A 21891-nucleotide genomic window follows, 5' to 3' on the forward strand; every position below is an offset into this window, starting at 1 on the left:
ATAAGCGACCTTGCGCGTACAGGCTATAACCATATCGACAAGCTTGATTTCTTAGCTGATTATCAACGCGCCCGCCTTGAAGCTTTTCAACCAACTATTATCCAGAATAGCTTTTTAGCTACTTGTTTAGTCCCAATTGATGCTGAAAGAGTTCTTTCTAAATTGAATATTTCTCTACGGACACCTACACCGTCAAACAGCAGGCCAGGCAGCAGATCTAGTGAATTTACACCTAAAACGCCTAGAACTGTGGTTCAGCTGCAGAAGCAAGCTTCAATGCTTAAAGATCTTCTAAAACAGCGATCAAACAGCCCTCCAAGCCCATCGAAATCGATGCTAGATCAAATCATCAAAGGCCACTGTATAGCACTACACAACACAGCGTTACTAGCACAAGAAAACGCTAATTTACGTGCTACAAATGAGAAGAAACGACAAAAGCGCAGTCGATCAACTAGGCTGATACTATGTGATGAGGGTCTAACAGTCGAAGAGGGCTTACAGCTAGCTCAGCAGCTATAATCGATGGATAGAGCTGCTGGTATCGAACCAGACACACAAGCTGAATCACCTATTCAGCCGAATCAGCCACGTCCTAAGGCTCCACCAACGAGTAGTGGGTGTCGAGAGGTTGGCCATCGGATTAATGTATGCAAAAATCGTATTTATAACTGAATTTATTGTTGTTGGTTAAAGTATTTGAATTTAAAATTTTGTAATGGGGTATGGGGTATGGTGTACGGCTCGCTTGTGTGTACGGCTCGCTTGTGGATTACGTTACAATAACAGCTTACATAAGCTCATTACGTGATCCACCAGGTCTGACAAGTCCTCGCCCCTCCCCGCCCCCCCTACCCCCCCCAACGCTCCATACTAGCCAACTGGTCCAATATTGATGCGCTTAAGTGAAATAAACTTGAATTTCATTCAAAAATGTCTAGGTGGGTATAGAAGAATAAGACTTCCAAGTCAGTTCAACCATTTCTGTGATTACGATAAACCAACCGTGGAAGGTTCCAACATTTCAATAGGAAACTAGGTAGTTTCCTATTTTCAATTTTTTGACTGATAAAAAATAATTCAACTGGTGACATCTGAGGCTTTTTTTTTTTGTTTTTCTTTTTGAAAAAATAAAAAAAATAATGGCTGTGTAAAAAGTGTTCAATGTGTTACTACGGAGTAGTATCAGCAGAAGCGGGTGTAGGCTTACCCAGTCACTGTAGGACTTCGGCGGCTTTTTGGCCCGCTCATCTATTTTCTCCTTTCAAATGTTCTCCAACATCAGCCAAATTTCTCCCAATGGATGACAACCGACGAGTACGATGCACTTACAAGACCAACGCTGGCGTCATTCAACTTGATGTCCGCAATCTTTCAGGCACTTCTTCACGGCGCCTTTTCACGGACCAGAGACCACCAAATGAGAAAATCCCGCGCCGCTCCGCATTTATCGATTGCGCTTTACACCCAGTTTTAACAAACCAAAATGAAAAGAATGACTTACTGTCGCAATCTATTCAAAAGGCAATGCTGTGGAAGAAAAGGTACGTTTAAACCTCTTCTCCCTTGTGGTCTCAGAAATCGAAGAATTAAAAAGGGTATATATACTGACTCCAATCATGTATAGGTGTTGGGATGAAGTCCATCAGATCACAGAAAATGACCGATTCTGTCTTGACCGGGTGTTTGTCAACATCCATCTCCCCTATATCTACCTTGGCTGCTTCATAGTACCTCCAGCCGAAGAGAAGATAATAGACCTCGCTACTGCTGCTGCCCATCGGGACTTCCAAGTTCTGGACTCTGTGATTACCCTTTTACAGAATCACTTCCCATTCTGCAAATGCATCCATCTGGTTATAAAAACCATTACGGATCAAACCGTGGAGGTCATCCCTTCACTTGCCGGCTTTGAAAACGTGAGAAATCCGTATTTTTGGGACGACAAGGCTTTGACAAGGGTGGTCGAGCTCCTCGAGGGCAGGGTATTACAGCGCGTGGATGAATTATATCGCTCAATGATCCAGCAACAGCCACAGCTGTTGAAGGCAGAATATATGCGCGAGGGCCTGTGGTTTTTGCCGTCTTTATGGGAGCCATTTGAGAAAGCTGCAAGAAGCAGAAACGCAATTATACGAGATGGAGGCGTGGAGAGGTCAGAGATTGCCGTTTGGCGGCCAGTGGACAATTTGGATACTACAGAGATAAAGCGTGAGGGCGACGCAGGGTATTATGTCGCAACACATATGCTGGACGTGTACGAATGGGGAGGGATGGAATTTGTCTAAACCTTGAAATCTTAAAATGGAAAAGGGATATCAGAAAACATGTTTAGTTTGAACTAAACAACTGGAGAAGTCTTATTACAATTCAACATTTGTATGTAACATACTACATTGGTAGCCATCAGCGATAGCGGTAACAGATATGATTGCTACAGAGAATTGTTTCCTAGTCAAATGGAAGGATTGGCCATCAGAATATAACCAATGGGTCCCAGAAGAGGACATGAACGCGGGCGCAATGATCAAGAAGTTTAGAAAACAGAGGAAGAGAAAAAACTGAGCACCAAAGGACATGCCACCGAAAGGGCACCGAGACGGTACCCTAAGAGAGGGAGACATATAACCGTCAGATAGAAAAAAAAAGAAAACCAGAATAGAAAAAAGAAAACCAGAAAACCCCCCTAGATCACTGACGTCCACCGGAGGTGTGTATCCCGAATAGCTTCGCCGATAACTTGGGTCCCGCCAGGATCAGCCACGGCAGACCAAGCGACCTCCATAAAGAAACTACGTACCCCAGCATTCCACTGCAGAAAACCCTTATCAGAAGAGTTTGACCGTGGGAGGAATTCCCGCTCACGCGTGGAAGCTGAACCGAAATGGGCAGGGGAAACCCCCAGGCATCCGGGTCCGAACCTCTAGAGCTTTTAACTGATTTCGATGGCGTTTCTGCACTCGCTGGGCGTACTGGTAACGTTGTGAACGATCCTCGACATTCTTAGTCGTGGAGAAGCCGTGGTCCTTCCCATGGTCAATCACTAGCTTCTGGAATACGTGCGCCAGGTGAACAGAGGCATCCTTAGCGGCCTGGTGAGCAAATAGACCCCAAATAACTACCACTGTATTAGATACTGGCCCAACTGAAGAAGGAGGCACAGCCCCTGCTTGAATCCCCAAGCCCATGCCAAAATCTCATGGAAAGAATACCAATCATAGTGTAATAACACCGGGATCTAGACACAGCCAAGTTAGTACTGTTACCCTAAGACATAGAAGGGGATAATACCTACTGTCATACAAGGCTCTCCCTTACCCACACATTGAAGATATTTCCCTAACTCCACCTGCGAGATAGTGTAAGTGATATGGAAAACATCGACTACCGGGGCAGTCCCGACTACTGCCCCGTTGGTACCGTTAGCATTATCAGTGAACTCTTTCAGGAAGTTGCCCACACTCGTATTCAGACATCGAGTGCAACAAGCCCGCTCCGCATTCACAGTATGAAAATACGTGTCCCCAGGTCCAGGGATAACCCAACCCAGGGCCGCCCGACTCGCGGCGATTGCGGCTGCAGTAGGTGCTAGAGTAGCCATGAAGAGCAATATAAGAAATAGGAAGAAGACTCAGATGTTTAAATCAAGAATGGTTAAGGAAGTGAAAACTCTGAAGAACCTGACGATGCTAATAGCTCACCCTTTACCCCGGGGAGTCCCTCTTGAGCCTACAAACAAAGGCCCGACCTAAACATCATCAAAGGAAGCCATAGCCAGATACAAAGCCAGACCCTACCTGAAACCCCCTGGGAGACCCAGCCAAAGCCACCACACATAGAGGAGGATTCCTCTAGGGCCCGAATTACACTCCTCAAGTGTTAGTCGCTGTATCAAAGTGAACCAACTCCTCGTGCTCTCTCCTTAGTATATCTCGCCTAGCCCACAGGTGTCACCCTAATCTGACGAGTTCATTACATCCTCCTAGAACCTAATATAGATAGGTCAAGAGTCTACAGTGATTTTAACGTAATATTCCTTAACATATCTCCTAATTAATATAACGGCGAACGAAGATATCTTCTAAATAACTTAATACACGCTCTACTCCAGTGGGGAGGATTGATTTCTAGGAGGGTATAAATTCTGGTGTATTAACAACGTCGTCCTTGGTCTTCGCTACGCCGGCTGCGACTATAAGGAATGTCCTTATAATTACTTACGTACCTATCCTTTGGACTTAGTTAATTAACCTAATAGCTTTACTAAATCTTTGGAAGTGTGTATCTATATATTAGAAGCGTAGTCTACTGAGTGGCTTCTGTTAATATAAGTAGCTGCTATGCTGTTTCTAGCGATAGGCCTTAGATTAGATAGGGCCTATTATTATCTTCAGGTTCTCCAACTCTAACCTTGTGAATTCTTCATTGTGTAGTATTCTTTCAGACGGCTGGTAGTACGCCGAATATGGCTCCCGTTGGTGCCTGAGGCCCCAAATGGACATACGTCTATTCGGGCCATGCATCCGTTATGGCCGGTCGTCCAGTTTGGGTCCGACCGCCAACTGATTGGTCCGTATTTGCTCCTGGGAGATCCCTCCTTAGTTGGTCCGTAACAACAGTATTACTTTCCAAATACAATGAAAACTAATACTTGAAGAACTTGGAACCCCGGCTCACTGGGGTCAGCTAAATACTGGTTTACCCCGCAGTTCGTTGCCTGGGGCGTTTCCATGATTATGGAATCAACTTCAATTCAACATATGAATGCCGTGACAATTTCTCTAACGAACTCTCTTCGATTTCGTTTAATTTGAACGAATATGCGCGCTGCTTCGCGATTTCACATTTTTTGGTTTTTGATAGATTCCATAGCAAGCAAGATACGCCCTTCTTGCTCCGTCAAATTTTGACGATTTTGAGAGTGTTTTGGTGGCATGGTAGATGGTTGAAGAAGATGGTCAAATTAATTGACGCGTTTTGATTTGGGTGGCCCGCTCGCTAGTGAATTACGTTAGCTGAGATGATTGACTAAGATCCACCTTAATTCTAAATCGGTAGCCAAGCCGCGCGTACAATACCAAAATTAGTCTGTCGATAGCGCTACTAGAACTCTCTCTAGATCTCACATAAGGAATCAGCAACGCCCGCCTCAACGGCCATTCAAACGCCTACTTTCTAAAAGCCGGTGAAGTACTCAACGCCATAAATGCACGCGTGTTGTCAATCTATACTACACATCACCACGGAAGCTCTTCAAACATCCATTTGGCTGATGGCATTGAAAGGCAGCCTACAATAAGCTCACAGCCCCTGAAAAGTCTTTTTGGTTTGAACAGAAAGCGCAATGGGCGTGGAATTTCTCGAGAACCTCACCAAACCCTTGATGATATCCGGCGTTTCCACGCCATGGAACCACAGCCGGAGCCTGGAATATCAAAATCTGGACAAAAGCGCACCATTGAAAGGATACAAAGATGCGACTTGGAGTTTTCCGGGCCTATCCTTTTGGCGAGATAGGGACGAGTGGGGCAAGGTGCGGAAGTGCCCATGGATAGCCGGTGCTGTCCTCGTGCTGAATATCATCCTGGCTCTAGCGGCAGTTGGAGTTGGATACTCCAAAGAAGTCAACAAAGGCGAATTCGAGATGGTCGAGCTATACGAAGGGAGTTGCAACACGTCCAGCAGGATAGCGACCATATTACATCTAGTAATTAACATCTTGAGTACGGTGTTACTAGGCGCGAGCAACTACACGATGCAGTGTCTTGGGGCACCGTCGCGGGCAGATGTTGATCGTGCTCACCAAAAGCACAATTGGCTCGATATTGGGACTTTCAGTGTTCGCAACCTGGGGATCATGAACTGGAAGCGTCGCATCCTCTGGGCTTTTTTGCTCTCCACCTCTGTTCCTATTCACATGCTTTACAACTCGGTTGTGTTCCGATCCATCTCGGCGATGGAATTTGGCGTGTTGATTGTGCCTGACGACTTGTCTTCATCCGAGTCGCTAGTTAATGACAGTGTGGCCGAAGTGACGTTTCAACGCGATATTGGCACTAGTGCGCGTGATATACAGGCGGAGATCTTCAACGGCACGTTCTACAATGCCACCTTGTTGGAGTGCATTGAGAAGTACGATATCAACCTTGAAGACACATGGAACACGGAGCTCAGCACGTTGGTCTTGACTGCACATCGACGTTTTTTTGACAATGCAAGTAGTCTGGGTGGTTCTGTCGCTGATATCAAATATTTTGATGACTCAACGTCACTTGCTCAGATAAAAGAAGACATGAATAAGGCCTCCTGGGATAAGACCTCATGGAAACCCATAGCAAGGTTTTGGAGCTACCGCGTTTGGAAGTTTACAAGCCCAGGTGGAACCATTTTTTCTCTCACAGGTGGCGATATGGTTCACAGTCTTTTCGAGGGCGAATCCGAGATTGCTTTCGACCGGCATACGCTCCACAAATACTTATACGACAAGAACCCATCTGCCACGTCATTACGGACCTACCTTGACACTCCGTCCCACTGGGAAAATAGCACCTGGGCGGGCGGGATTTCCTTTACCTTAATGGGGTATAAACAGACTTCAGGAGACCACGTGGTCGTCCCAGTCAACGGCTGCAAGTACAAGAAAGCTACCGAACGATGCCGAATTCTCTTCAGCCCGCTGATTGCTATTATAGTCGTTGGTTGCAATGTCGTGAAAGTGATTTGCATGGTTTTCGCAGCCCGAATGAGCCGCACTGGTCTTCTTCTCACCGTCGGAGATTCCGTGGCTTCTTTTTTAACGCACCCAGATCCTATGACCAAGGGCCGGTGTCTGTTGTCACAGTTTAACGTAGCAAAAGGAACGAAGCCATGGAGCAGACGCAAAAGGATGTGCGACTTCTGCTTCGCACCTTCCCTTTTTTTGAAGCGCTCCAGTGATTCGGAAAGCGATATGGAAATCCATCTGGTGGATAAGCCGCCAAATGGAACCGATGCTTCGTCTCCAATAGTGTTTCCGAGCTTGTTATCCCCTAAAAGGAAGCGTTGGTGCCAAGCAGCGACCGGGCAACGCTGGCTAGTCACTTTTACTTGGTAAGGCTATCCACTCTGGCGATATTGCTAGGTCGCCTTTTGCTAACACAGCTCCATTTATAGCGTTGCTCTGTGCGACATGACTTTTATCACCTTGTTCGTCGGGATCATCTTCGCCGATGACCTATTTCGGCTGAAGTCTGCGTCTGCGTTCTTCGCCGAAATCTGGAGTGAGGGATTCGGATTAGTCAGCGAAATGACATTGATACCCCTTCAATGGTTGTCAGGTAACACGCTGACCATGATCCTGATATCAAATTTGCCGCAGTTCTTTTTATCTATTATGTACTTCCTCACAAATGGCTTGCTCACATGTATGCTTGGGGCAGCGGAATGGGACCGGTACGCCTTCCAGCGTCGACCATTGCGAGTATCCCGGCCACGAGGCGCTCAACGCTCAACATTCTATCTCACGCTCCCGTACAGATACGGTGTACCAAACTTGATTTTATTTGCTCTGATCCATTGGGTTGTGTCTGAAGCCTTTTTTTTCATCGACGTGCAGAGTCAAAACGTGCACAACATCCCAATCGAATCTAATTCCAGGCGCGGCTGCTCTATTTCGCCCTTGGCGGTGTTTATCGCTATACTTCTGATATTTGTGGGGTGGGTGACACTCGTATTACTCGGACTGAAGAAGTTCAAGACGCATGCTCCAATAGTGGCGCATTGTAGTGCGGCTATAAGTGCATCTTGCCATCCTCCTCCGGATGATGCTTATGCGGCATTCAAGCCTGTTATGTGGGGAGAAGTGACCCAAGCCGGACACATGCCAGAAGAAGAAAACTGGACTGATTGCGATTTATCTGAGGAGCAGACAGAGTTGAGAGCAATTGATGGGCTAGGGCTGGGATCTATGCAATATCTTTTTGCACACTGTTCGTTGACCTCAAAAGAAGTCTCTACACCACGATTAGACAATCTGTATTGTTGACACCGGTTCGTTGTGCTCTCCATTTTCAGCAACTCCTAACTTGTAGGCGTGCAGTGGCGAGGCTAAACGAACGCATACCCACTTTCCGAAGTTAAGCAAGGCTACAAGCTACTAGTATCTCCCATCGCATCTTCACGCTACTGAATGAGACAGCAATTTAGAGCCTTTTATCATGCTGTCACACTGCCTCAGTAGCAGAGAAAAGCCTATGCAGAAGGTTATATGTTACCAGACATCTGTCTATATAGGAAAAATAGACTTATACAAAACTAGAAGTTAGATCTAAAGACGTTAATAAAGGTAATTTCTTAATCTCTTCTAAGATGTTTTATATTACTCATAAAATTAAAATTATTAGTTTTCTAGCTAAATCTTTCCTCTCTAAGTACCCTTGTATTTAAAACTATAAAATAACAATTCCCATCAAGCTAGGGGTTATAATTATCGTCCTTTAATATTTTCTATCGAAGATAGCTATACTAGGCAGTAGTCTATTTCCTCTTACTTCTCTTAGTATCAAAGACTATACCATAGAGAAAAAACATCCTCCGGATGTGAAGGGCTCTATAAAGACTGAAGCAGAACGATATAGGCCGTCATGCAGTTTACATTCATGCTTAAGGAAGAGGAAGCTATGGTACATAGTGGGGAATATATGTCCTTCTGTGGATCACGTGTGGGGCCGTACGATTACGTAAGTGGAGACGTTCGTGGGGGTTTGTCTTCTTGTGCACAAACAGTCAACTGTTGTCAAACATAATCGTACGGGATAAGTGGCTTTGGGCTTGTCGAGGATTGACAAGCCCTCGTCGGGTTCAACCCGTTACAGTTATGATATCTATGTCTATAAGGAAGTAATCTAGACTATAGGCTATAATTACTGGACGACGGAGGAAGTGGAAACTTTGTGTATTCGGACCTGAAGGCCACTTATTGGCTGTATTTATGATTATTTTTGCGTACAGACCCGCCGGTTAGGAGAAATATCCTATTTCAGAGGACCTCAAAAAGACAGAGGAAAAACAAAAGAAACTGACTGAAGTGTAAAGGAATGATCTGACACGAATAGTGGAGATCAGTCAGAATCCTCAAAGGGATTTGTCTCCGGAGCTGGAGGAGGAGTTGGCTCCTTGTTAGGCTCAGGAATGGCGCCGGCCCCGGAAAAGCTTTCCTCCGCCCGCGGGCCTAAAGATGCGGAAGTGTTCGAATCAGGAGGATCTCTGATTCAAGATGTGATGGATTTTCACATGTTTACCGTGTCCTGCGCGACATGATGGATTCCCGTACCTTGCAGAGTACGATGACATGCGTCCGTGTCGATTCTGACACGATGAGGTCGCTGCCCCGCAGCACCGCCCGGAAATCGAGGCATGCAACCGAGCTTAATTGAGCGAGGACAGACATGCTACCGCGCCGTGAGATATGCTACTCACAAGAGGTAAAGAAAGACATGCTACTAAAGAGACATTTTACCTACGTGGCGTAGATACGACATGCTACGACGCGATGAGACCTGCCCTACAGTGTCGACCTGGATCCACGTTCGCCGAACGTGAAGAGTCACTTGGAGCCGCGACTGTCGCCGAGCGCTGTCTCCCTGACATGACTGTGATCAGCCCTCGCTGACCACACCTGGCTGATGAAGTTCTGGTGATTACCTGAAGGTCCAGACCTAAGCAGAAGACATGCTTCCTGGACGGGACGATCACATGAGTCCCTGACTGGACGAGAACTTGATGGGTTGTGATGAAACAACCGAAATTCTTCCCCTGAGACTGATTATGCGTTGATCTGTACGAGAACAGATGATGGCGGCCGCTATGAAGCTTTCGCCTGGGACATTACTATCGATGTGTGTCAGAACTTGTGGAGATGGAGAGAATTATTTTTTTTCCTCCTCAAGACATGAACAAGACGGAAGTCCTACACCTTCGTCCGTTCACATGATGTCATAGGCTTTCGTCTACATAGACGACCTTACGGTCGCGTCCGGGCCCCATCGCCCGCGATTACATTCGTTTTGCGGAATTCGAGGCGAATTCCAAGATGGTAGGGGAGGATGTGATATTCGCCCCAAGATTACCATGTATCTTTCCTTGCTTACATCATGTTACTGTTATGATCGCACATCACCTGATGTCATTATGTTTGATTGTATATAAACTACTGTTATTCTATACTTAATCAAACATGCACTTTTACCTCCTAAGATCTCAATCTTATCCCTGAATAAAATAAGTTATTCTTTATCTTATATATATTCCTAGATTATGATAGAGTTAGGTTTAGGGGTTTAGGACTTTTATTTATATTTTAAAATTCTGCAGTGCGAAACCGATCTCAAATCTTGAGGCTTTTCTGATATGCCATCATTCGAATTATCAAAAGGCTTACGGCAAAATTCAGAAGTTCTGTTATTTTGTTAGCTCTCAGGTTTAGCATTATAACGGTAGCGTATTTACTATAAACAGAGGAAACCTCTTAAGATGAATATCAAAAGCTACTTAGCTTTTAATACCGAATTCTTCTACAAGATACAGCTCGATTGCCCACATTGACTGTACAATATTTAGATAAAAGCAAGAGACAGAATTACAGTTTTTAACATAGACACACTTTATTAGTAACCATCAGCAGAAAGAGAGAATGTAAGAGTATAGTATAGATAGAAAAAGAGTATGGAAGGACAATTTTCGGATTGCTTGCCTAACATTTTTCTATTTTGGCTTCAGGGAGGGAATGCTTTGTAAGTGATTTATATAGAATATGTTACCTCTAATATAGTCTTAGTGGAGTATACTATTAGTATACTGGGGGGTATAAGAGGTTCTCCTAAATTTTTGACTACCTTAAAATCCCTATTAAGACCAAGAAAATGCTATTAGCGATAGTAAAAGCCGGCCTAGGTCTAATTCTAATAATAAGATTTGATAAAATAATCGATAGAATAGGGCCTTGATTTCCTTTTTAAGTATGTTAGCAAATTCTGCTTCTATGCAGTTTAATTAAATACTATAAAATATTATACATAATAGTATATTTTACAAATTAAATATTTATAGGAAAAGGGAATTTAAACTAAATATTTGTTATTTTAAAATATGAAATGATCTTTACGTAGAATTAGAAGTCCTCAAAGTGGAAAGAATAATTCTGAGTTAATTTTCTGGATTTTTTAATATGGCCGCCCATAGTAAAATTTCATTTTTTCAAATCTACCTAACTTTAAGGACCCACAGCGTGTTATACATAAATGGAAATAAAATATCTTTGGTGTGAAGGTTATAGAGTAACCAATTTTCTATTCTTTATTTTTTTTTTTCTGGAAATAACTAACGTCAAAAGGTAAAGAATTATGGTTGAAAATGGTCATTTTTTGAATTTTTGTATGGGAGCATCGACGTGGGGCCAGACTTTTGACCACCCATAGTAGTTAGTTAGTATCTGATATAACGTAATTCCCGCCCGAGCTGCGCACCCACCACCATTAGACAAATTTAAATTCAAATATCTTAACCCAACGCCAATAAATTCAGTTATAAATACGATTTTTACATACATTGATGCGATGGCCAACATCTCGACACCCACTACACCTAGGCGGAGGCTTTTTGGCTGGCTGACTCGGCTGAATAGGCAATTCAACCTGGGTGTGTGATTCAACCACAGGTGCTTCTACTGGCAATTCTAGCTGCGTGAGTAGCTGTAGGCCTTCTTCAACAGTTAAGCCCTGTTCAAATGCCACCTGCCTAGCTGATTGACTGCGCTTCTGTCGTTTCTTCTCATTTTAGCACGTAAATTGGCGTTTTCTTGTGCTAGTAATGCGGTGTTATATAGCGCTATCGAGTGGCCTTTGATGATTTGATCTAGCATCAATTTTGATGGGCTGGGAGGGCTGATTGATCGCTGTTTTAGAAGGTCTTTCAGCATTGGAGCTTGCTTGTGTAGCTGAACCACAGTTCTAGGTGTTTTGGGTGTAAATTGACTAGAACTGCTGCTTGGTCGGCTACCTGGTGGTGTAGGTGTTCGAAGAGAAATATTTAATTTAGAAAGAACTCTTTCAGCATTGATTGGTACTAATCCAGTAGCTAGAAAGCTATTCTGAATGGTAGTTGGTGGAAAAGCTTCTAACTGGGCGCGTTGGAAATCAGCCAAGAAATCAAGCTTGTCGATATGGTTATAGCCTGTATGTGCAAGATCGCTCATAAAGCGACAATAGGCACGTTTTAACACTGCAAAACAGCCAGAATCAAGTGGCTGTAATAAATATGATGAATACACAGGCATACAGAGAGATATAATATTATTCTCTGAGCAGATTTGCTCAAATTGGGGTGTAAGGTGGCTTCCATGGCCATCAAGAATCAATAGCCGAAAACGACCACGGACACGTGAATTTGTTGATAGGATGAATAGCTTCTCTAGCCATCGTAAACCAATCTCATCGGTAGTCTAGCCATTAGCTGAGACCTCGAATCGCCAGTCTTTTGGTAGATTATCGAACCAGCTAGCGACAGCAACCTTTCCCTTAAAAATCACACATGGTGGTAATGAATAGCCGTCTGCACAGATAGCTTCAATTGCTATCACCCATTCACGGTTTCCAGGCTGTAAAATAGCTCGCCGACCGTAGTATTCTTGCCGTGTTACAACCTTCTGTGTTGAAATAAGGCCCATTGCAAAGCCTGTCTCATCAAAGTTATAAATATCCTCGGGTTGGATGCCATTCTCATCAATTATACATTGTACAGTTGTATACCACTCTCGTAGTGACTTAGGGTCTTCATTTTGGGCACTTTGATAGTCATATCGCCTAGAGAAGCGTGTCCGAATCTCCTCACGTCGATTTATAAAGCTTGACGGCCAATTCTTGCCAACTGTAGGTGGAGGGTGGCTACCGCGTGCAGCTAGTAGACTATTGGCCATATCTCGTACAGTAGATGGCCTAGGCGCCGCACCACGTTTATTCATAGAAATGATCCATTCAATAAGTAAATCCTCTTCCAACTGAGTCAATTTATGACCATTTGGGCGTATATCGACGCGAGATTGAACACCGTGCGCGCGACTGCGTAGTGTGGACTCAGGCACGCTAAATAGCCTGGTCGCTGCGCGAAGAGACTTGATTTGGCCCTTTTGAATATCCTGTAAGGCTAATAAAACCTTGCCCTCTTGTTCGGCATTTTTTCCGGCCGAAATATTGCGGATTGGTGTTAGGAGGTGTGCCTATGGAACAGCTACAGGAAAGAACACGTATGGGGGGAAGTGCGCGGAGGGGAAGTCTGCCCCGACACGTCGAGAGCTATCTACCTAGCCACCTTGGTCTGAACTATACAGACCACGTGATCTAACAATTGGTGGCATGGTAGGTGTTTGAATTAGGTAGGATGGTAGAAAGACGCGATTTTAGATGGGGTGCGCAGCTTGGGCGGGAATTACGCTAGTTATAGTTATAGAATGCAGTAACTTATGTAACCCCACATGTGCAGGCACCTGGGGCTACTTTGATCTTTTGAACATGTTGACCCATCATTCTCCAGGGCTGGAGACTATAAATGGTTCCCCATATATGACGCGCTCAACCTCCCGCTCCTCAAATCATCAACGACTTTTCGGTCGCAGTGGCGACTTTTCCTTCGGGCGTGATGAGTTGCCTATCTTAGCTAGATATTGTGATGTCATTTAAAGTGTGGCAAAAATTACTATATATCGGGAAAGGTTTCGAGGCCAAAGTCAAGGTTGCTCCCACGTTTCCCAACCGCATCACGGATGATCCCCAAATTTCTTCCAACCGAGTGATCAAAATATCAAGACTCTACCATGTCGGACTTCTTCCGCAGAGCATCTGACGCTTTCCACCATCGCCCTCGTCAGGACTCAACGGGCTCCACTAGCTCGACTGAGGCAGCCATTGATTCCAGCGCTGCTAAAGCCCCTGATCAACAACCACTGAATCCAAGTTCACAGACAGTTCAGCCTCAGCCTCAGTCTGGATCGTACGCTGGTACGACAACTGGTACGCACTCATTATCTGACCTGGATTTGACCTGGGCCTGGCCTGGGCGTTCTACACAGTGTATACTAATAAAATCACCATGCAAAATGTAGCCAAGCCAAAGCCGCACCACCTTTGGGGCTGGAAACACGGCCAAGAGAACAAAACTGACCCGAGCCAGATATCAGCCCAGAAAAAGGATGACACTGACTGGGTTGTTGGAACCTAAGGAGGATGGGATGTGGTAATACGCGGAGAGGTGGAGTAGCGGGTCGTCGTCAAGTTTTATTTTGAAGGACTCGGAGACAAATTGAGCACGGGATATGGGAAAGACCAGAATGAAAATATGGCTTTTAATGAAGTATGAGTTATGACAGCTTGAGAAGAAATCAAAAATATATCCCGATTGCAGAACATTCTTATCTGTCAAAATTTAGTATTACCAGTAGTTACGTCACGGTGAGAGAAGGATTCGAGAAAAGTAGCAAGAGGGATAGTAATAGTGAAGCAAAATTTCATTAATAAAGACCGTTAGCAGGCTCAAGTACTTTGATATCAATCCTCTGTAATCTCGGATTTGCAGATAGTGAGGTGAAATGAAGTGGCGAAGAATGAGGGTGATGGAAGAAGTTGAAGAAACTCCCTATAAAATGATACCCATATTAGAAACGTTGATTTTGCTGAATCTATATAGGACTTTTTGATAGGCTTGTATAACGTCCGGGCTCTATCACTTAGCACATTGCCAAAAGAAAGACCTATTTTACGCCTGAGATTTCAATGACAAAGAGAAGAATAAAACCAGAGGAAATAGGGACCCTTTTTATCAGAGGAAATCTAAGGCCGGTTTGGTTTCATTAACTCGCTCATAATGATTCATGAAAAGTTGAGCCCAACATCTTTTTGCGTGAGAAATTGAATATTCATAGCATGAGGTGGGTTCATACAGAATGGTGTTCTCATGAAACACAAACAGTTCAAAACATTTGGACTCGCTTACACCGGAGGAATTTTGAATACAACCAGTCTCGATAAAACCTGGCCTCGGGAGGTCTCCGCGTTCCTTCCCTGATCTGTGCAAAACGCTCTCTCCACTTTTGATCCAAAGACGACAGCTTCATTGGTGGATACATAGAAGGCCTTAACGGCTCAACCCATGCTTAGCGTTGACTACCCTCGGACTAGCATATGCACCGGCCCCCAGGGGGACACGCACGTGAAATAATTGGGATTTTATGCGATTTCTAGACAGCTTTAACAGTCATTTTAGGCGCGCCGTTCAAAACTTCCCCTCAATTTATTTGGTTTTGATATGTCTTCTTGTTAACTTGAAGTGTCACCATGGCTGCCTCTTTTCCCATCATAATTGCTCTCGTCATAGGCATTTTAACGGCGATTTATATGAGAAAGACGAAGGATGGCAACAAGCATGGAGAGAAAGTTCTCCTGAAGCTTCCCCTCATTGGCGATATCCACAAATCACCTATCGAGAAACCGTTATTGAATTGGGATGCTTGGACCAGAGAAAATGGCCCGATTGCAGTCCCGAAGCTTTTTGGACTCATCCCTATCGTCGTTCTTAATTCATGTGATGCAGTGACAGAACTCTTCAGCCATCGCAGTCAATGGTATAGCAACCGTCCGTCGTCAGTTAGCATGGAAATGATTACAGATTCGAAAGGCGGGAAATCGAAATTCACCTTAATGCATGACTACGATGAGGAGCTTAAATTGCATCATCGGGTTCTCTCTCCCAGCCTGGGAGCTCCTGGCGCACCCAACTATCAACCCTTGATGGAACTCGAGTCGACACAGTTGATCTTCGACCTTTGTGAGGCTGTGAAGAAATCCCCAGATGCGATCAGCACAGACACAATCTACCTGCTTTTGGAACGCACACAGTCTAGTGTTATTCTGGGTCTACACTACGGACTACGTATTTCACATTTTGATGAGGAAATCCTGCGAGAGATCATGGATCTCCAAACTCAAATCACGTATATTGCTGGTAACCCGGGACTTCCAGATATGATTCCAGGACTTCGTCACCTTCCCGCTTTTCTATCTCCGTGGAAACGGTCGGCCAATAAAATGTATGCCACTCAAGTAGACCTCTATATGCGTCTATTAAAGCTCGGGAAAGATTCTCCAGGTTGGAATGCAACAAAGCAAGCCATTGCGACCGCAAAGAAGTACTCGGATAGTGGAGAAATACCGGACCTCGATCTTTCATTCACACTTGCAACGTCTGTTGCCGGCGGAATTGAGACATGCCCACGTCAGGTCCTATGGTTATTTATCGCAGCTTTGCGTAAACCGTCCTTCATTGAGAAAGCTCATGCTATCTTTGATGAAGTCATCGGTCGTGCCGATTACCTCGTTTCTCGGACAGGTCAGAACTCACATTCATCGATGCTGTTGCGCAAGAGATGTTCCGATGGCGACCTGTCTCCCCAGGTTCAATTCCACGCCGAGCGGATAAAGACGATGAATACAATGGTGTGAAAATCAAGAAAGGATGGACGCTTATGGCAAATGCGTGGGCTATTGGACGAGACGAAAAGGTTTTCGATCCTGCACTGGGTGACTTGCAGGATTTTGTACCAGAGAGATGGCTTCGACGGGATGAGAATGGGGAAGAGAAATTGCGGACCGATCTTCCATTGCCAGTCTTTGGACAGGGTCGACGTATGTGTCAAGGAAAGAGAGTCGCTATGGATGGAACGTTTTTACAGGTTGCTTGTCTGCTGTGGACATTCGATGTTGAGGTTGTTGATGACATGGATCCGTGGGCGATGAGTGTTGCGGGATTTATGACTATGCCAAGTGAGGTGAAATTCAAACTCAAACCGAGAGGTGATTGGGTTGTGGATGTCATAAAAAGAAATGTAAGATGGCGGAGAAGAGTACGGGGAGGTGATGGGTATTGCCGATGATGTTGAGAGTACTTGATATCATGGCAGTGGGTACTAGGTAGTCGTGGCGGGCCAAGTCAGCTCGTAAATATTGAACTTTCTTGGATTTTCAAGTTTGGAGCTTTGGAGAGAGCTTGTATGAAGGTTGTAGCATGTAAAAGCGGTAATGATCTAGCAAGTGTTGGATACAGATTGAGATCACTCCATTTACTCGAAGATCTCAGCGACTATCGGCCCATCACTGTGGTACGCGGATGTACCTCCAATACCACTGCATGCCTTTGGTAAAGCAGGGGGCATCACATTGCACAGAGAATTATAAGTCTGTGACCGAAGAGATAGACACACGAATTGATTTCTCCCCATCTCCTGTCGGCGCTCCCACCGGCTGTTTGCTAGCGCAAAAAGATGAGCAGAAGTACCAGTCCCACGAGCCTCTGTGTGCTTAAAGACCTCCTGGCACCAATCAAATTTCCTGCGATCTCCAATCTCAACACAGTAGGCTGAAACTCCGCTCAGACTGAATAATATCGGCCTATGACACGTGTTTTTCAAGCTCTCCTGCAGGCAGTAGGGGACTGCACGAGCTATTCTGTTCGCATATACCCCTGGAAGTGAGATTTCCTGATTTTCAAAAAAGTATGAATGTGAAAGATCCTCCTGGAATCCTGATCTTGTGATGTCTGTGTGCAATTGGAATATAGAGCGTGCACGATAAATCAATCGTTGGAACAGCATCTGAACCCCCCAAAACATCATGTAGAGTGCCACATGATCGGACGATGAAAAGTGATAGGGAGGGCCGAATAAAAGGGTCGAGGAGGGAACTGCCTCATTGATAGGTTGGAAATAGTTCGCAGCACATTCGTTATCCGAGGGGTCTTCACCCAGAAGTCCATCAGTACGTAATCTCAAGAGACATTCTCGTGCCTCGTAGCATCGATGAAGTATATCTTGACAAGCAGTCAGGCTGGTGTAGTCGACTGTATCAAGCATGGACTGTAATTTCCCAATAGTCACTGCTGATTGAATAATCTCGAGTAGTGGGTCTCCATTTGTAGGCTCCATAAGGTACTCGTATTCTGATTCCAAGAGGTTCATCCCTGTTGATGTGTTAAACTATATCAAAGAATTAGCTATGCCAGGGGATAGCGGGCTTGGGTCCATACTATATTCAGTTTGTGTTGGTGACTATAGATTGCATCAATGATGGGATCGTTCTGGCCCTTTGTCCGGTATTGTTTTAATAATGCATCCATTCCCGCTATGTGGGTACCCCAGGCAGTTAGACCATTAGGACAATAAAGTATCTGAGGAAAGAATTCAAATGTTAGAATACCCAGGTGCTGTAGCTGAAAAAAAGAGGCACCCATACCTGAATTTCCTGAAAAAGGTACGTAGTATATAGGAGATCATTGTGAAATTTACTGCACTGTATCAAGCGGGACATATCTCGAATTGCACTGTTATATAATTGAAGGCCATGATAGAAAATCGGTGGCTCATGATTAGTCTTGCCTAAAAAAAGACAAGCCAGTGCAGACACGGCCTTATCGACCATCTGACTTTTCTGGGAAAGATTTCCAATACTGGAAATTAAGAAGCTCTGATAGCCATTGATCGAAGGCAATTGTTGAGCCGGGAAGGTTTGTTGTTGAAATGATGCAAACATTTGGACTCGCATTGCCTGTTTCGAAGAAACTCTTGCGGGTAATATCGCAATGCGAGCGCTGGTTGTCGCCTGGCAGTGTCGTATAACGATACGCTCTGCTTTCTTATTCGATTCGTTTATAGAAGGTGCTCCGATGAAATGTGAGTAGTTGTCAGTGCCTTGACATTTCAGTCCCCGCTTTGTACACCGTGCACATTCAGGCTTTCCCTCATCGCACTGTCTGAATTATTAGGGACTTGGAGTATCTTTGGAGGTAGTCAGGGGATACACTGACCTTGATCTTCCGGTGTCGGCAATTTATACAGCCCTTGGATTGCCACGGTCTTCCACCCATATTTGGCTCTGATAAGGAAGCGTTGAAAGTGTAGAATGAAACCGACTTCAGCAGAACACTGGCATCTGGCGGCCTTCCTCATGTTGCGGACTGGTTCCATTGGGCGGAATTATATGGCAGAATGTTGCCCCTGAATTCGGACTTGTCACTTCCCCCCTTTACTGTACGTAGTTTTTACCATTATCCATCCTGAAATTGAATTTGTCTTTTACGAACAGTTTTCTGTTGATTTACAACTCAGTTTGGTGGACTGTGTTTTTGTGGTCTGACCTTTTGAGTAGTTTTCTCTCTACCCTGATTGGGTGTCTGTCAGTCCCGGGGACGTCCACGGACCACGCCCAACCTTGGAGTGGGAGATCTCTGCCCAGGTGGAAGTGGATCCCTGGCCCCCAAATACATGTAAAATGATATCATATACGGAGTAGTTTCTTTTGGACTCTCACCAAACTACAGGCCTTGAATAAGAACTTCCTTTGTTTCCGCAGCCATAACATGTGATCTGGTGTCGTATACTAGTGGCCTTAGGTGTACTCCGTATATGTGCAGAATATGAAGCCCTTGACACATTGAGCGAGCTCCCCCAGACCATCGCTCTTAATTAAGTGGCGCAGTCCGTGCACTTACAAAGCAGCCAGACCGCGTTCTTTCGAAGGTTGTTGTCATCTCACTTAACTCCTCTCAGCCTCGTCCACCCGTGGAGTCTTCTGAAGAGCTGACATACAGTCGCAACACATAAAAATTGCTAATAGAAACTTAAATCTTCGAATTAGCACATGTCGGTCTCGCCGGTCAAAGTCTACGCCTGATGTCACCCCGCCGGGGGAAGCGGATTCCTGGCACTCTTGTACTGAACTGGCAATCACCTGAGGTGCGAGCTTCAAACCCAGTTATTCGTCGCCCCATGACTGCATGCGAACCCTGTCGCGCCGTCAAAGTTAAGTGTAACGGGCAGCAAGCCTGTGAACGATGCAGGAACCGCGATCTACGTTGCGCATATACCCCGCCAAATACACAAAATATACAAACTATACACAATGCACAGAATGGAAATGGAAATGAAAATGGCCATATCTCACCTGGATCATCAGCGCGTATGTCAACATCGATGACCACGCCTGTAATAAGCAGTCAAATGATGCCGGCAACAACACTACCCACACTACCCACACATCCTACGACACCAGACCCAATGTCGGTCGACTTACCAGGTGACATCTTTTCCATGACCACTAGTGGCCCTTTTGCACCGCCTTCAACAAATCCCAGTGCTGGAATGGAGTTCAACCAGGCACTGGAACAATTCGATTGGGTGTTTCCAGGTATAGACCTCAGTCTGAATGTAAGCCACTCTTTACAGATAACACCAACTGAGACACCTGCGAATAGAGGACTATAAAGACCACCCGGGATCCTTGCCTGGATGACTTCGACTTTTTCCAAAATTCGACCGAGCGGATGGGTCAGTCTGGAGATAACAGCGAAAGCTCCACCTCTGACCCACTTTCAGATCCCATCGCATTATCCCGGCAAGTACCACCAACACCAAAGAATTGTCAGTGCAGACTGAATATGATGATGAACATCCCCAAGCTTGATTGTGCGATCCAAGAAATTCCAAAGCCCCAGCTGGACAAGATGTTCAAGGTCACGGGTGATGTCATTCGTAGCTGTCAAGAATCGACGCGCTGTGGCTGTTATGTGGGACCCGTTGACCTAGTTTGCATTATGACTGTCTTCGAGCAGACGGCTGCTTGCTTCGATTATATTGCAAAGTCTGGCTTCGACGGGACTGTCAAGGTGGGAATTGGCAATTATTGCGTGTCAATGATTGACGATGCCTCATTGAAACGAATGCTTGTTCTAGACTTGGTCAAACAGGCCAATGAACTATTGGACTCAGTCAGCGAGATCGCACAAAATATGTTGGTGGCGCAGAATGAGCCTGGCGTCAAACGCATGGGTCGATCACCTGCCTGTTTGAATCAACTTAACATGGATTATGTACGGCAAGCAATTGACAGCTTTAAGAAGCTGTTTCGTTTGATTACCAATTTCTTTGGCGAGAAGGATCCAAAGTCATAAGATTTGATACTCTTTTGACGAGACAAAATTTAGCAGCGAGGAACGGCTGGCCTTTCGTGATTGGAGTGATGCTATGAATTCTTAACCCGGCCCGCTCCCGAAGGTAACCCTTAGACCCAGTCACTTCTCACTCCTGGGCATCCATCATGATTCATCTTTAGTATCTAAAAAGGAAAAAGAAAAAGGAAAAACAAAAAGGCAATAACATACAACAGTCAGGATTCGCATGTGGTCACCCACCATACTACTAACTGACCGGCGTGTGGCTTAAGTACGGCTGAGCGGACGGGAAGCCCTGTTCTCCACACCCTGTGGTCGTATGTATCAGATCATGGAGAATAGGAGGTTATATATGGAAAGGAATGAGTGTACATTTGTGCCGCGTCAACTCTATAGTGATGATAGGAGGCAACAAATGTTTGCAGTACCTTTAGTCTGAGAGTCAGTGGCGGATGATTTTCGAACGTTCAACCGATATATCCATTGATTGCACAATAATTAGTATGTTGCGATATGCCGACTTTCGAAAGCTTATTTACCTCAACAGCGCCCATGGTAGAACATGGTTGCAAAATTCCAGTTCGCGGGATTCATCATCGCGACAGGGATGTGATAAATTTAGGATACAGACTAGGAGATTGTTCGCGACCAGGTAAGTCCGAGTCTGTTAAGCACGACAACAGGGATCTTTGGTGGGAGACTCCTTACTCTTTAGTATTTCTAGGCTCCAGGCTCAAAATATGACATTATAAATAATATAGTTGTCCCATTTGACACATGGGTCATCCGCGGAGCAATTGGGATGGATACTCGAGTCCAGGCGCGGACCCTCCGCGGATCCTTGGCCCCACAATCACCCGGGCTCGTCAA

At 45.1% G+C, this 21891-nt stretch overlaps 7 protein-coding genes across 7 annotated transcripts; 5 read left to right on the forward strand and 2 right to left on the reverse strand.

The window, feature by feature from the left end:
• Positions 1 to 1299: 1299 nt before the first annotated feature.
• Positions 1300 to 2288, forward strand: N7483_007467 (uncharacterized protein; the record flags this gene model as incomplete). The annotated part of the gene is made up of 2 exons (XM_057090904.1): positions 1300 to 1544; positions 1628 to 2288. 2 exons carry the CDS (start codon positions 1300 to 1302, stop codon positions 2286 to 2288), a joined length of 906 nt encoding a protein of 301 aa, XP_056945645.1.
• A 573-nt stretch (positions 2289 to 2861) lies between these two features.
• N7483_007468 (uncharacterized protein) lies at positions 2862 to 3188 on the reverse strand (the record flags this gene model as incomplete). The annotated part of the gene is made up of 1 exon (XM_057090905.1): positions 2862 to 3188. One exon carries the CDS (start codon positions 3186 to 3188, stop codon positions 2862 to 2864), a length of 327 nt encoding a protein of 108 aa, XP_056945646.1.
• Positions 3189 to 5344: 2156 nt separating this feature from the next.
• N7483_007469 (uncharacterized protein) lies at positions 5345 to 8023 on the forward strand (the record flags this gene model as incomplete). The annotated part of the gene is made up of 2 exons (XM_057090906.1): positions 5345 to 7089; positions 7153 to 8023. 2 exons carry the CDS (start codon positions 5345 to 5347, stop codon positions 8021 to 8023), a joined length of 2616 nt encoding a protein of 871 aa, XP_056945647.1.
• A 5820-nt stretch (positions 8024 to 13843) lies between these two features.
• On the forward strand, positions 13844 to 14247 carry N7483_007470 (uncharacterized protein; the record flags this gene model as incomplete). Its single annotated transcript, XM_057090907.1, has 2 exons — positions 13844 to 14039; positions 14132 to 14247. The coding sequence occupies 2 exons, from the start codon at positions 13844 to 13846 to the stop codon at positions 14245 to 14247; spliced, it is 312 nt and encodes a 103-aa protein (XP_056945648.1).
• A 1112-nt stretch (positions 14248 to 15359) lies between these two features.
• Positions 15360 to 16523, forward strand: N7483_007471 (cytochrome P450; the record flags this gene model as incomplete). Its single annotated transcript, XM_057090908.1, has 1 exon — positions 15360 to 16523. One exon carries the CDS (start codon positions 15360 to 15362, stop codon positions 16521 to 16523), a length of 1164 nt encoding a protein of 387 aa, XP_056945649.1.
• Positions 16524 to 17140: 617 nt separating this feature from the next.
• Positions 17141 to 18349, reverse strand: N7483_007472 (uncharacterized protein; the record flags this gene model as incomplete). Its single annotated transcript, XM_057090909.1, has 2 exons — positions 17141 to 18036; positions 18331 to 18349. 2 exons carry the CDS (start codon positions 18347 to 18349, stop codon positions 17141 to 17143), a joined length of 915 nt encoding a protein of 304 aa, XP_056945650.1.
• A 2045-nt stretch (positions 18350 to 20394) lies between these two features.
• Positions 20395 to 21021, forward strand: N7483_007473 (uncharacterized protein; the record flags this gene model as incomplete). Its single annotated transcript, XM_057090910.1, has 1 exon — positions 20395 to 21021. One exon carries the CDS (start codon positions 20395 to 20397, stop codon positions 21019 to 21021), a length of 627 nt encoding a protein of 208 aa, XP_056945651.1.
• Between the last annotated feature and the right edge of the window lie 870 nt (positions 21022 to 21891).

Source organism: Penicillium malachiteum (assembly GCF_028827825.1).
Source record: "Penicillium malachiteum strain IBT 17515 chromosome Unknown utg000003l:1.0-4950554.0:1.0-4952489.0, whole genome shotgun sequence".
Taxonomy (NCBI): Eukaryota; Fungi; Ascomycota; class Eurotiomycetes; order Eurotiales; family Aspergillaceae; genus Penicillium; species Penicillium malachiteum.